This window comes from Budorcas taxicolor, chromosome 4 (assembly GCF_023091745.1).
Source record: "Budorcas taxicolor isolate Tak-1 chromosome 4, Takin1.1, whole genome shotgun sequence".
NCBI lineage: Eukaryota > Metazoa > Chordata > Mammalia > Artiodactyla > Bovidae > Budorcas > Budorcas taxicolor.
The window spans coordinates 101,092,654-101,108,465 of NC_068913.1; the positions used below are offsets into that span (position 1 = coordinate 101,092,654).

General features: G+C 38.3%; 1 protein-coding gene across 1 annotated transcript in view; it reads left to right on the plus strand.

Moving 5' to 3' along the window:
* Positions 1-14,792, plus strand: part of NUP205 (nucleoporin 205) — a 77,472-nt gene extending 62,680 nt beyond the window's left edge. Inside the window, exons 35-43 of the mRNA XM_052638558.1 lie at positions 302-428; positions 4,602-4,678; positions 6,862-6,990; positions 7,209-7,335; positions 10,565-10,731; positions 12,598-12,721; positions 13,173-13,301; positions 13,819-13,892; positions 14,450-14,792. Coding sequence (XP_052494518.1) covers positions 302-428; positions 4,602-4,678; positions 6,862-6,990; positions 7,209-7,335; positions 10,565-10,731; positions 12,598-12,721; positions 13,173-13,301; positions 13,819-13,892; positions 14,450-14,602 — 1,107 coding nt within the window. The 3' untranslated portion in view covers positions 14,603-14,792. The remainder of the gene's footprint in view (positions 1-301; positions 429-4,601; positions 4,679-6,861; positions 6,991-7,208; positions 7,336-10,564; positions 10,732-12,597; positions 12,722-13,172; positions 13,302-13,818; positions 13,893-14,449) is intronic.
* The last annotated feature ends 1,020 nt before the right edge of the window (positions 14,793-15,812 follow it).

Below are 15,812 nucleotides of genomic sequence, written 5' to 3' on the forward strand. Positions count from 1 at the left end.
ATATGGGTCAGATAATAGTTTTCATGCAGTCATTCCAAGTTATTTTATACTCTTCTGCAGTAGCTCTTAAGTGTGTTAAATTTCTAAACTTTGAAATAATCCTTATTTTGAGCTTTCTTATGAATGTTGGCTTCTTGGAAAAATAAACTGTGTAAATGCAAAGGATAACTGTTCATCTAATATTCTTCATTACATTAAATTATTTGTGTCAGTGTTATTAAACTGATGGATATAAATTTATAATATACTTTTCTACTCTTCCACCTCTGTTTTTTCCTTTCCTTCTCTTTTTCCTTGGTAGGTGTTGCAATTTCTCATTTCTCATTCAGATACCATACAAGCAATTCTGTGCTGTCAGGACATTAGCGCAGGGTCTTTGCAGGAATTGGCTCTGCTGACGGGAATTATAAGTAAAGCAGCACTTCCTGGTGAGTTGATTATGTTGAATTTTTAAACAATGGCTTTATAGACATACACTTAGTAGAATGAGGTTGTTATTACTTTGCAGCTATATATGACTTATTTGAGATTGGAACTAACAAAGTTAACTACCTTTTGTGAAGTCATATGTTTGTAAAAATGGTTTATGGTCAGTATAAAAAATTCAGAAAGTTAAAGAAAATAATTAACACTCAAATCCCACTATCTAGAAATTGCCAGATGTTAACTTTTGGTAAGTAGCTTTTTAACCAGTGTCCTATGTGTATGTATGTATTGGTGGGTGAGGGGGCATGGTGGAAAGAAACAGACATATAGAGATAATATATGAAAATGGGATGCCTTTTGTATGCAGTTTTAGAAAGCAGCTATTTAATTTTACATAAACTTTACAGATGAAAAACTAGTTGACAAGAAACTGAAGACATTGATGAATTCTAGACAGACTTTTCTTTAATACAGGTGTACAAGAGATGTTAGTTCTTACAAGAGATATTAGTTCTTAAAAGATTGCTATGATTAAGAAAAGATTATGATAAATTAGTAAGATAATTTGGTCATTTAAAAAATTTGTTTTACTACATATGAATTTTAGACAGAATCAACTAACTCTGTGTGAAAGATTAAGTGTGAGTTATTTTACACTTCTTCACCCTCATGTTATGTTTATTTGTATTTTTACTTTGTGAAGTAAATATAATTTTCATTCAGTTCTGGAACCATAATACCTTCAGCTATTTAATTTTACTTTTATATTTACGTGGACTCATAGAAATGCACCAGTTTTTTTTTTTTTTCCCTCTTACAACTTCACCATTTCTGAGTTCTTTCTTTTAATTTATCTCTTGGAATTTTTAATTTGTATTGAGGTCCTCTCCCCCAAGAAAAAATTTACAATATTCCTTGAATTCTCTAATGTTTGTGAGCATCTGAAGACTGCCTTATTGAATGACAGCATGGCCTAATATTAATGACAATAACTCATATTTTTAAGCATTTATATGCTGGGTAGTATTTTAGACACTTAGCATGTCAATTGATTTAATCATGACAACAGTCTTGAGAATTAGAACCTTTATTATCCACTTTTTATAGGTGAGGAAACTGAGGCACAGAGAGGTTTGCTTCTCCCAAGTCCCATGGATAACGCTGTAGGGCTTTCTAGGAACCGTGGCCTCTGAGCCTGTGCACTTAACTACTCAGCTGTTCTACCTCCAATTTTACGTTGCTGTGGAGAAGCCTGAGGCCAACCCCTGATTCTGCCGCAATGACCCCGCACAGATTTTTCCTCTCTGGACATTCATCTGTGCCTGAACCCTTTGTGTTGGGAGGAGGAGAGTTTGGCAGGGCCGAGAGCAGTGTTTGTTAAGGTACTCGGAGCCTGTGCTCATTCTGAGGAGATCCCAGGGTCAACTCTGCCTCACCTTGTCGTGTTTTAGTCCTGTGTGCTTATTATGGTCATTTCCGCAGTTCATTCCGGTGGCCTGGAATGATGCAAAGACAGGCCACCCTTTTTGCCTTTACTGTGGTCCCATAGTGCTGTATAGTGGTTCTCTTCCTAATGGCTTTTACTTGGATTTCTCCTGATTACTTAATTTACATCATCAGTCTAATATGCTTCTTTGTAGATTGCAAGAGTTTGTTGGCTTATCCTCTTTCCCCCGTACTGCTTCTGAGGGCTGGGATGCGGGTCATGCGATGAATCATGTTACTTACTCCCCTGGAATTTTTTCAATCTTTTTTTTCCCCTTAACCACCACCATTCTTCAGTATTTGTGGTATAAGGTGGCTTCTTTCCTTTTTTTGGTGAGTTTCATTTATTCGTAGGTTGATTGTAGAAGGGACATTCTGTGATACTACTTCATTCTGCCATCTTAATCCAGAAGCCATGAGCCTTTTATCAGATACTCTGGCAAGGTGATTTTTTGGATGAATTTGCCTTTCATTACTTTTTAAAAATACTTGAAACATTCTGAATTTTGCTGATAGTGGCATTTGACCCTGTCACCATATTAAAATTACATTCAGAAAAGCTCAGTGTATTTTAACATGCTCATGATAAATTCAAACAAATAAAATAGAGTAAAAGCACTCTGACGTGATCCTGCTTCCTGAAAAGAACCAGTTATCAATTTATACTTTATTTTTGTGGCAGTTTCTCTGTATGTGGTGTAAAAATTTCTTCCTCCCTACAAAATGAAATCATACTATACACACTGCTCTATAACTCGCCCCCTGTGCCCATTATGTCTTGGAGATCTTTTTTCATCAACATATACAGTTCCCACCTCACTCCTTAATTGGCAGAACAGTTTTCCGGTTCTGAGGTATTTATCCAGACCTTTATGACATGTTGACTGTTTCCAGTCTTTTTAAAATTTTCAAATAGTGTGGCATTTAATAACTTTGTATGTGTGTGTTTACATATACATTTTTGTATATTTGAGCTGGTAGACTTGGTATATACTATTTAAAATAATTTTAAAAGATAATGCCAAGTACCTCCTAATTTTTTGAAATCATTTTTGAAAAGAACTTATGCTCCTGTTAACCTTACTCCCAGTTCAGCCCTTGGTTACATATATGGTTTTGTATTATCCTACAATTTCATCCTATGTTTTTGTTTAAAATGCTAGTCCAGTACCAGATACGTTGTACCTTCTCAACCACTTATCAGGAGGTTAATTTTTTATCTGTGACCCATGGATATTCTGTAAAGTGTTTTAGAGTTGAGGGTGATACATACTGTCCACAGTACTGAGGTGCCCTGTAGCAGAAGTCTTAAGAATCTGAGAATTGGACTTCCACAGTGGTCCAGTGGTTAAGACTGTGTTTCCACTACAGGGACACGGGTTTGATCCCCGGTTGGGGAAGTTTTGCATACCTCATGGTGCAGTAAAAAAAAGGAATGTAAAAATTGCTTGTCTTTAAATAGAGGCAGCAGGAGGAATGAAAGAACTGAGGAACAGCAAGGCAGGTTGAAGAGAGAAGAAAAGTTAAAGAGAAACAGGAAAAAGCCAAAGTTCCATGATAGTGTTAAGTGCAAACTCTGACTCTCAAGGAATTAAAATGGAAAAGGATGGCATAAGAATCAGAAGCAACAAATGTAGAAAAAATATTTTAAGAATTTGATATTAATAAGGTTTTTGCTTGATTTTGCTTTGTTTTGGCATACAAGGGAGACCTGAACACATTTTTCAAATAGTGAGGAAAAACCCTCTATGGCAGAGTAATGTTAGAAAGTAATTAAATAAAGTGATTTGGGAGCAGACTCCAAGTGGAGGTGGAGGGTGGGAAGGAGTTGGATCTAGTGGAGCAGTGGAGGGCAGCTGAGGTAGCATCACAGCACCTGCCAGGGGATGCGAGTGTCCTCTGTAGTTTGTGATGGGCTTGGAAATCTAAGAAGAGGAGAGCTTGTCATTATGAGGAACAAAGGATAAGGTTCTGGGTTACGTGCTATGGAGCGTATGCTTGGAAGTAAGAAATGGGTTAAAAGGATTGTGAAAACACATGGAAAGTTAGGGTGGCTAGGACAGGGTCACCTGGGTTCTCTGTATGGCTGCAGTAATGGAACAAAGAAATAAATCAATGGGAATAATGACCCATGGGTTTACTTGGAGGGCTCATTAGAAATAAGGGAAATCCATGGTACTATAAAAGGTTGATCAGCTTAATGTAGGGATTTTGTAGTGGGCCCAAACTGAAAAATTGAATGGAAGCTATTTTTCTGTATGTGTAAGTTATACTTTGCTTAAGGGAAGAGGAAAAAAATCAAATGATGCATAGAAGAGTTAAAAAAAGGAATGCATTTCATTCTTAGTGTTTTATATTCTGAACTGTTTTATGAGAAAGTAATTTACTGTGGAGTTTAGAAAATTTTGTTTTATATTTATAAATAAAAATAGATTTTTCTCAAAAGACTTTTTAAAATGCACTTTTGAATCTCTGATCCAGTCTAGATTTATTTTGCATATGACTGAACGTGTGGTGGTACACTTAACAATCTGTAAAGTTGTAAGGTATTTCTCAAACCTCCTTCATGGCAGAGTCTGTCTATTCATGCATTAAAGAATGTGAAAGAGTAAAACTACTCTTCCTAGTTTTTTAATGTCTATATTTTGTCAGTTACAAAGCTACATTTAAAAACATTCTAAATTTTGTAGGTATACTAAGTGAACTTGATGTTGATGTAAATGAAGGATCACTAATGGAGCTACAGGGACATATTGGAAGATTCCAGGTAGCTGATTCTTTACTTCTTTTTTATTTTTTAAATAAAAAATAAAATTGATTCTTACCTCTTTAAAGAGCAGGAGTAAAACTTGTAATAAAATACAACAATCCTCTCTGATCCTCCTTGTACAGCTTCCTTAATTTGGGTAAACCCAGCAATGGTTTTAATTGAGTCTTTCATATCTCTAAATAATTTTGTTTATGTTGCTACTATTTGATTTTCCAATTTTAAGAATCATCTATTGACCTTCCATCAAAGAGGATAAGAATTTAGATCTCTTTACTCCTGTTCTTCCATATGATATGTGTATCTCCCATAACATGCCCCCACCCCCAACTCAACAAATCATACCATAATTTTGATTAGATTAACATTTAATGTTATACTATTATTACTGTGTAAATGTCATTTATAAATAAGCCATGGATGGACCATATGTTACTTTTCTAAACATTATGTTTTGCTTAGAGTAAATAATTGTTGCTTTTTTTATTTGCTTGGTTTTTGTACTTCTGATTTATTGTCAAACTCTCCTCCAGTTGTTTAATCTCCTTTTAATATATTTAAACATAGTAGATAGCTTATCAATTCAGTATTTTATCACAGTCCTTCTGGGAGCCTCCTGGCCTGCTTTGATCTAGACATCTTCACTTTTGGGGGCCGCAGAGGAATTATATTTATATAGTAGAATTTATATTCCATTGTTTTTATACAGTAATTGTCATAACCAGTCCTCTTTTCATGAACTGTTTTTCAAGTTTCCAAAAGAAAAATGCTGTCATCAGCTTTTTAGTGTATACCTTTTTATGTAATATTACTGTTATCTCTGGGACCCAGGGTATGCAAGTACTGCATTTTGAGTCATTGTCAAGATAGCACTCCAGAAGGGCTTGTGTTCTCTGTAACCAGACCAAAATACTCTGGGTTTTTTCCCTCAGTCTTCTAACATATTAATTGATGGGGATGAAAATATTTCTGATGCATCTTTCGTAAGGTGGCCTCTGGAAGTGTGTTGCTGCGTCTGTTTTATCTGTCAGTGTAGCAAACAGCCAGTTGTAAGTTTTAAAAATAGATACAGCTGTTTTGACAAAATAAATTTATATTACAGTCTCCTTAGTCTGTTTTGCCTTATCCAAACTTACTCTAACGTGAGTTTAAAGTAGATATTATGTAATATGTAGGTATATATGTGTATATAGGTGTGTGTGTATATATAATACCAGTGTTTCAAACACATTTTTATTGTGCACTTACTACGTGCAGTGGAGAAGGAATGGCATCCCACTCCAGTATTCTTGCCTGGAGAATCCCATGGACAGGGGATCCTGGTGGGCTACAGTCCATGGGGTCATAAGAGTCAGACATGACTGAGCGACTGGGCACATCCTGTGTGCAAAACACTATACTAAGCACTTTAAATATAATTCAGTGTCTCAGGTAATCCAAATAATAATTTTCAAGGTGAAAATTGCTATTATCACTCTAGAAATGTGAGCATAGAGGCTTGAAGAAGTTAAGTAACTAGTCCCAGGACAAATAGCAAAAAGTCATGTGCCTGCAGTTGGAACCCACATCTCTGATTCTGGACATATTGCCAATTTTGTGAAGCTTGTCCTTTCCTGCTGAGAACTGTAGGAACAATTGTATTCTCAGGTGAAAAGTACCAACATGTCAAACAAAATGACCTTTGCATTTTATCTGCTAAGGTCACCTCTGTTTTCCCACCTCCTTGATGACGTCTCCAGAAGAAGCCACAGGAGTCAGAGCCTTTAAATTTGAGCCTTGGTAGACAAAATGATCACGGGTCTGCTTCTGTTCACCATCTCATTTTGCTTCTCAGTGTTTATTGATTGGTGTTTATTTAATGGGTGTCTACTAAGGAATTATTTGGTATGATACAAAAAATTTAGGGCAAACACTTAGACTTTAGTGACTGTTAACTGCTAAAAAATTAATATTCTTTTAATGAGTTGTCTTCCAAGTAAATACATTTGCAAAAAGATGAATTTTAGTATTATTAACTTATAGTTGACATAGTTGGAAGTCAGAAATCATAAACATTAAAGAGGATTTAACTCTCCTCTGAGCTGAGTTTTTCTTTATCTCCCTCAAGAAAGAGAGGTCACTAACTTTAAACACATCCAGCTAGATGTGAACTTTTGCTCATGTTTTGTCTTTTCCTTCCTCAGCGCCAGTGCTTAGGACTACTAAGTCGCTTTGGTGGCTCCGACAAACTGCGTCAGTTTAAATTTCAAGATGATAATGTGGAGGGAGATAGAGTGAGCAGGAAAGATGAGGTTGAACTGGCTATGCAGCAGGTAAGAGGAGTGGCAGTCATGTAACTATTTTTTAAGGTTTTTACGTTTCTGGAAATATTTGAGAAAAACAATACATGTAGATAATTTTAAAACTGATTTGTGACTTTGTTGTAATTTTACAAATTGCTCTTAATTTTGTTCTCCTTCACATCTGGATCTCTATGAGATGAGGCATTTGGGGAGCTAATATTTTTGTTACTGCTCTTCTCGATTTGCAGATTTGTGCCAATGTCATGGAATACTGCCAGTCCCTCATGTTACAGAGTTCCCCTACCTTCCAGCATGCTGTGTGTCTCTTCACCCCTAGCCTTTCAGAAACCATTAACAGAGATGGGCCACGACAAGGTGAGCTGCTTCTTTCTTTCTGTATTTGAGGAATTATGTTGCTAGGATTATGAGAACCTCTAGTTGGCTCCAGTAGGGTGCACCTTTTTTTTTTTTTAAACCAGTAATGGGAATTTTTAAATCGACTTCTTTAAGAAGAAGTTATAAGGAGGTACTGTTGTCAGACCTGTGGATGCAACTGGAGAGCTTGAAAGAATAGAGAAATTTTAAGATTTTCTGAGAATGAATCTGGAAGAGCCATGCAGGGAGAGTATAGTTTTATATAGTGTGTGAGACCCCATAGAGTCTGGGATTGGAGACTAAGCTAGCTAGGTGAGAAGTATGAAAATATTGCAGATAGTTTATATGTTAAATCATGTTAAACTGAATTTTTAGTATCTCAGTTGGATTTTGTGTGATACCAATGTATGGTATGTGCCATACCATCGCACAGTAAAATTTAGATACTTAGGCTCATGTAGCCTGTGATTTCCCTATGACCCAGTAGGGAAGATTAGGAATCTAAGGCAGGATTATGGATTGGTTAAAGCCGTTTTCCATGGGACACTCAAAGGCCAAAAGCCCTTTTGGATCTTGGTGGTTGTTTGTGATGGACTGGTGGTAATTTCAAGAAACATTCTATTTGAGATTTCTGAGAATCATTTTAGGGTTTGTCTTACTCTGTTATAAATGTCCTAGGTAGTGGGATTAAGAGAATTTTATTGAAGTATTATTTAAATACAACAAAGTTCACCCATCTTAGGTGGACTGTTTGAGTAATTTTTGTAATTTTATGCAGTGTGGAACTACTGTCACAGCTAAACTAGAGAATAATTCCCTCATCCTTTGACATTTCTTCTTGTCCCTTTGCATTTGATTGTTTCCTTTGACCCTTTGGTCAAGGTGTCTATTATTTTGCCTTTTCCAGAATTTCATATAAATAGAATCTTACAACATGTAGTCTTTTTTGTGTTTTGACATTCATTTAGCTCAGTGTTTTTGAAATCCACTCGTATGCATTACTATTTTGTTCTTTTTATTTCTGGCTGGTATTCCATATGAATTTATCTATCCACTTGTTGATAGACATTTGGGTTATTTCCAGATGTTTCACTGTTGTGAATAATGCTGCTGTGAATATTTGGATATAGATCTTAATGTGGATGTATGTTTTCATACCCCTTGATTAGATGCCTAGGAATGCAGTTGCTGGCTTGTGTGATATGTTTAACTAAGTAAGATACTGCCATTCTGTTTTACAAAGTGAAAATCATTTTGTATTTCTACCAGCCGTGTAAAGAGTTCTAGTTGATCCACATCCAACTTTTTAAGTTTCAGCTGTTGTACTGGGTGTGTTGTGGTTTCTCATTATGGTTTTAATTTGCATTTCCTTGATGACTAATGATGAGCCTGTGTCCAGGTCTAGTACCATTTGCTGAAAATATTTATCTTTTTATTTGATTACTTTGATAGCTTTTGTCAGAAATCAATTGACCACATAAATTTTGATTTATTTTTCTTCAGACTTTTTTAAGGACTAGTAAGCATATTCTTCTCTGCCAATTCTAGACATATAAATGGGTAGGTATTCAGTAGGTTCTAGAATAGTAACAGAGATACAGTTTAACCTAGTGGTTAACCTAGGGTTAAGAGCACAGCCTGCTGATGAACTGCCTGGATTTGAATCCCAGTTCTACAAGTGACTTAAGAAAAATGACTTAGCTCTTTGTGACTCAGTTTCTTTGTCTATAAAGTAGAAGTAATAACTAGGTCTCCTCTAGTGAATTATTGTAAGGATTAAATGTGTTAATGAGTATAAAGTGCTTTAGAACAGTGCCTGACAGCACAATATCAGTGTTAGCTATTGTTATTTTTATTATTGCTCTAGTATTGTTATCCTCTGGTATATTTACTGTTCCTTGTGATCAAGGGACCCTTTCCTGTAGCAATTCTATTTCCTGGACCTCGTTCTCTTTCGTGCAGAATCTATTTCTGTAATTAAATATCTCATGAGCCATCCTCACCTGATGTCTAAGTCTGGTGCCTCTGAATATTTTCTAGACTGGAGCAAATTATTGTATAAGAATTCCTGAAGAAATCTGAAACATGCTCAGCATTAGACCATCGCATTTGTGGCTAGTTTCCTACCAAGTCGAGGTCTCACAAATGTTATCCAGGGATCAGCATTCCTAATTTCACTAGGAGAAGGCTTTCTGTGATGACCTGGGTCATAGAGATGGTCACATCCTCACTGAAGACTGGGAGAGGAGACCTGGCAAATCAGATGAGTCTAGGCAAAATCCGTTGACAAAGGACTCTTCTTTTTCCCTCCATGTGAAGAAGGTCTGTGAGATCCGACTTTGGAGCAAAGTTCAGGGAGATGGCAGTGAAGGAAGCAAGTGTAGATCTCTCCCTCAGTATTCATGGCAGTTGGGGGCCATTAAACGAAGTTTGTCTCCAAATTAAACTTGAAATTACTAAGGTGTTTCTCAAAGAAATCCCTTCGTTGCAAGAGGAAATTGCTTTATTTGTACCACGCAAAGCATGTCTAGAATTATAACGTTACTGCTCTCTAGTTTTTCTTCCTTCTACAGACAGTTTTTCCAGCATCACATTGTTCCTTTCCACCTTCATCAGAAAGTGGTCCCGTAAAAGGCAGATCATTTTGTTTTGCTAGCCAAATGGAACTATTGTGGTGGAAGAATTAAACTTTAAAAATTCTGTCATCTGTTTTTTAGCTATGTGTTAGTATTCTGCTTGTCTGTTTGGAAGAATGATTTTGAGCTGGGAACTCAGCAACCAGAAAGATGCAGACTGGAAATGAATCCATATAAGTAAAGCCATAGGGTGAAGCAGGACTTACTCACCTGGGGTCAGGAAACAAAGCTGTATCTCTGCATATGGGGTGGTGGGGTGGTAGAGAGATGGGTGTATAGGCTTATAGCTTCCATAGAGTTCTCAAAGCGGTCTTCACCCAGTAAAGGGTAAGTTTTCTCAGTGTCCATCAGCCAGACTTACTTATTGTCTCAAGGCTCTAGCCTTATGTACCTACCTCATTACAGTAGCTCCTAACCACATCTTTGAACTGTTAGTGGTGTTTAAAAGTAGTCCTGGATTGTTTTTAATAATAGTTTACATGCCTTTAAATTCCTGTGCTTTCCTTAAAAAAGAAAAAACAGGTCATTTGAAATTCATATAAAATGGTTGTAGGTAAAACATTGGTTTTTCTTTTTCTTATCAACTCCATTAGATACCCAAGCTCCAGTGGTTCCATACTGGCACCTGCCTGGTTTGGGCATTATCGTCTACCTGCTGAGACAGAGCGCTAATGATTTCTTCAGCTATTACGACAGTCATCGACGGAGTGTCAACAAGCTACAGAACGTTGAGCAGCTTCCCCCAGATGAGATAAAAGAGGTATGAATCTTATAATGGGCAATGGAGACTTCTGAGAAACCATTGCTTTTCCTGATAAGGCAGGGGACCAGTGTCAGACTGATAGGTAAAGATGCGGCATCCAGTGAGACAAAAGGAACTCCAGTGACTCTTCTCTGGTGGCTTGAAGAAGAGTCCCTCACCTAAGTTCCACACTTCATAAGGGTAGAAACTTGACTGAGTGACCGAAAGTTGCACCTGTTCAAGAAAACCATCTGCTTAAAAGCAGTTGGCCTTTGAATAAAATTTGGTAATTTATACTGTAAACATCTGTGCTGAGAAACTTAGGTTTCTATTGCAGATGCTTTTTCAGTTAGAAGTGATTTCCTTAGGTAGGATGTCTCTGTCCCTCCAACAACTTCAGTATCTGTTAAGTGAATTTTTCAGACAAATGGGATGGCCTGTCAGACTTGACCACCTTCTCTCAACGACCCAGAACCATTCCCTGGCACTTACTGTAACTGAAGAGGCTGAGTTACTGGGTTTGCTCCCTAAGCAGCCCGCCTTCCTTTCCATTTGGCACAGCTGAACTGTAAAACATCTGTGGCCAGTGCTGAAGCCTCCTGGCGTCCTGTGTGGCAGCCTGGTTGTTAATCCATTTTGCCATTCCTGGTTCACACCAGGTTTTCTAAATTATAGCATGTCACCCTCCGGACTAGTCAGAGCCCACTCCCTCTTTGCATCCTTCTGATAACTCTAGGGAGCATCAGAGTTCATGATGTGTCCAGCCCTGAGCTCCACGTGCTACCTGAATACATGAGGCAGATACTGTTGCTGCTCCTCTTTCCGAGATGTGGAAACTGAGGCACTGAAAGAGGGTATGCTGCTGCTGCTGCTGCTAAGTCGCTTCAGTCGTGTCCGACTCTGTGCGACCCCACAGACGGCAGCCCACTAGGCTCCTCTGTCCCTGGGATTCTCCAGGCAAGAATAACGGAGTGGGTTGCCATTTCCTTCTCCAATGCATGAAAGTGAAAAGCGAAAGTGAAGTCGCTCAGTCGTGCCCAACTCCTAGCGACCCCATGGACTGCAGCCTACCAGGCTCCTCCATCCATGGGATTTTCCATGCAAGAGAACTGGAGTGGGGTGCCATTGCCTTCTCCGGAAAGAGGGTATAGTTGACTCAAAGCCACACAGCCAGCAAGTACAGATGGGAGCAGGTGTTACTGAGTGGGCTCAGGTGATCTCCGAAGTTGAGTGGTTTACCCCCAGCAGCCCTTCCCCTTCGTGTGTGGCTTACGGGTGACGCTGGCACTCGCGAGAAGGAGCTGTGTTGTCACAACAGAGCACGTGGCACTTCCCCAGCCCCTCCGCAGCACGCCTGCCGCCACACCCAGGGCCTGCAGGTTAAATTGACCTGTTGTGCTTGAAGGTATGCCAGATGGGGGGGGGACCAGGGGAGTTTCTGGTTTATGATGGTGCATTTGTTACGCTCTACAAGTCTCATTTGTAGTTTCTTCAGAAGATACCCGATGGCTGTTACAGATATTCTCCATGGCAGTGTGGCATTTGCTGCTTGAAAATGCACTGTTTCGTTTTGTTTTATTTTAATTTGACAAGAAATTCAGGGTTGGTTGGCCCATCAACAGATTGGAAACATCTATTTGAGGGACTGGACTTTTTCAAAAAGCCACAGATGGACATTCATTTATGAATTCAACTGCTTCTTTGGCTCTTGTTTTAAATTACTAGCTTCCTAACTAGATGCTGAACTCTTATCTGCAAGGCTGTTTAAATTCACTTGAATGTTTTTCACAGTACTTATCACAAATGACTGCTTCTAGTAGATTTTTGTTAAATTTTTGTTACAATATGTGTCATTCTTAATACTGTTTGATTTTTTTTTTTAAGTTGTGTCAGTCAGTGATGCCTGCTGGTGTTGATAAAATCTCCACTGCCCAGAAATATGTTCTAGCAAGACGGCGTTTGGTGAAGCTGATCAACAATCGAGCTAAACTGCTTTCCCTTTGTTCTTGTATCCTTAATGCAGTCATCGAGACTGCAGGGTGCTTGAAGGGTGACCTCTAAGGGAATCTTCAAATGTAGGAACTCTTATTCTCACATTATTTGGGTATCAGAACCAAATGGAAAGGGACATTATTACCATTATTTTTTCCTAGTTAAATGCCTGACATAGTTCTAAATGGAAAAAATTTTCTTATTCTTTAGAGTAACTAGTAATCCTCTTAATATATGCAGATACTTTGTGTCCAGACAGGAGATAAGGACACTGAAGGCTCTACTATACTGCGCCCGAGGGTATGATCTCCTTCCTCTCAGCACAGCTTGCTGCTTTCTGGAGAGACCTTACAACCAGCTTGTTAGACTGAAGCTGTGGGTACATCACTGAATGGTGCAGTCTCAGAAACTGGTTTGAAAATCGTGTGATGAGATTGTTTTCCTTGAATCTGGCCTCTCCCCTGTAGTCATCATAGAGACCTGCCTGTTTATTCTCTGGCGCCATCTGGAGTACTACTTGTTACACTGCACACCCACCGATTCTCAGGATTCCTTATTTGCCTCCAGGTCCTTATTTAAAAGCAGAAGGCTACAAGGTAAACTTTATTCTGAAAATTAGTGAACCACAGATGCCTACAGACTTCAGCACCTTCCAAAACTAGTTACACTTAACGGATGCCTGCTCTGGTTACAAAGTATGGACTAGGTAACTAAGTAACTACTTAGTTACTAAGCATAGCTAGTTTTTTTATTTCCCTCCTGTCCATGGGAGATTGTGCAGAGCACAAGAGCATCTTAGAGGCTGTCTTCAGCTGCTCCTCAGCTTCTCGCATGGCTGACGCAGGTCTAGAGTCCTCTGGTCCAGAGGAGTGGAAATGGGTCAGCCTTGGCTAAAGGGGTCTTTTGTGACTGATGAGCATGTATTGGATCCCTTAAGTGGCAGGAAGCAGAAGGAAAGCTTGAGAACCCTGGCTTGGAACATCGAAATGCTTCCTAGGGGCTTCCATTTACTGAAAGCTAAAAGAGAGTCCTCAGCTTTGACCTCTTGGGTTCTTCTGTTCTGTGGAGGAGACACACCTGCAAACCTAGTTTGACCGTGTCTTTTATCTTTAGATTCCTTCACTTCGGAAAGCAATCTGGATTTTAGAAGTGGGCTAACTACAGTGAGCCAGCATGATATAGACCAGGTAACATTCTGTTCTCATACTCTTGTTCTTTTTTTGCAAGTACAAAGGGAAAGCCTGGTATGTGAGTAAGATAATAGTCTTCACAGTTGCATGCAAAGAGCTGATTTGAATTCTGGGATAGCAACCTAATAGCTATGTGACTCAGAGCAACTTACTTAGCCTCTGAGCCTCCATTTCCTCAGCTCCGAATGGAAGTGATAATTCAACCTTGAAGTGTTTTGTCAGAATTAAATGAGGGCTTCATGTGTGAGACACCAGGGCAGTGCCTAGAAAGTAGTAAGAGTTCAGTAATTAATAGGTGTTATGATCTGGAAACTCCATATATCAACAGTTACTGCAATTTAAAGCAAATTTAAAACTGTATATAGTTACACAAGAAGGAAAAATGTTACTATCATACCAATAAACTTCAAGGTGGAAAATGTGAATGTTGAGTTAATCTGGCATCTGAAAAAGGATCACATTACAAAAATTCAAAGGTATTTTAAATAGGAAAACAAAGAAAAAGAAATATTTTAGATTTCTTAATCATGAAATGTTACCCGTGTTACCTCTAGCTTCAAGCTGACGCTATCAGCGCTTTTGGAGAATCACTACAGAAGAAACTTCTGGACATTGAAGGATTGTATTCAAAAGTGCGATCTCGATATAGTTTCATACAAGCTCTTGTCAGACGCATCCGAGGCCTGCTGAGGATATCACGGAACTGAGAGCCTGTGCTTATACTCTACTGAGGAAGAGACAAATTGGGGAAACCTGTCTCCTTTTTATAGTTTCCTTCTAAATTATGACCAGAAGATATTTTGCTATTTCTTTCTTTATATATGGACTTCTTTTCTGTAAACTTCTTTGCCTGGTGCTGTGCTCACTAGTTTAAAAAAAAAAAAAACTTTTTAAAAAAACAAACACGTGGTCAGTCTCTTGAAATTTTATCTAGAAAATGGTCAGCATTATCAGGAATTCAACAAACAGTCCTTCCCCAGTGCTGGTTTTTTCCCAGGTGTATTATTCTGAATGCCAAATTAAAGGCATAGTCTAAAAAACCTCTATTTTTCCTTCCTTTGTAGCCATATTACACATTTTATGATAATGCTTTTTTAATAGAAAAGTATACTCAATACAATGTGTTACAGAAATGTTTCAGAGTCAAGGCATCCCTTTACTAAAGGTATTTTTTTCTTTCCTGCATGTAAATGATGAAATAATCACTTGCATTTATTTCCTAAAATAATTATGGAATTTTTCAAATTAATCATCTACCTGTATTTTACACATAGTTAATAGGGTGACTGCTGTTAGCATTCTTATTTCTTGCTTGGTAGTATTTATGTGCGTGTGACTACATCATCTGAAAGTCCATGACCCACTTTCCAGTCACCAGTTATTTCAGCCCAGTATATAGAAGAGACTGCTGAGAGGGGAAAGAGTCTTGACCCTCAAGTAGTGGCAGAAAATTAATACTTAATTCTGTAATTTTTTTTCTTAATAAAATGTCCATGACATTTTAGGCATTTTAAAAAGACTTTGTCATTCTTATATTTTGAAATTAATATACTGCCTAGCACTGACAAACATCAATCTTTAACTGCAAAGCATCCTGTTAATAAAGAGCATTTTTAGAGGGATGTGAATGAATAAGTAACTGGTCCAAGACATAGTAAGCCTGACTGCTGCTGCTACTGCTGCTGCTGCTAAGTTGCTTCAGTCATGTCCAACTCTGTGCTACCCCATAGATGACAGCCCACCAGGCTCCTCTGTCCCTGGGATTCTCCAGGCAAGAATGCTGAAGTGGGTTGCCATTTCCTTTTCCAGTGCATGCATGCATGCTAAGTCGCTTCAGTTGTGTCCAACTGTGCAACCGTATGGACAGCATCCCACCAGGTTGCTTTGTCCACAGGATTTTCTAGGCAAGAATACTGG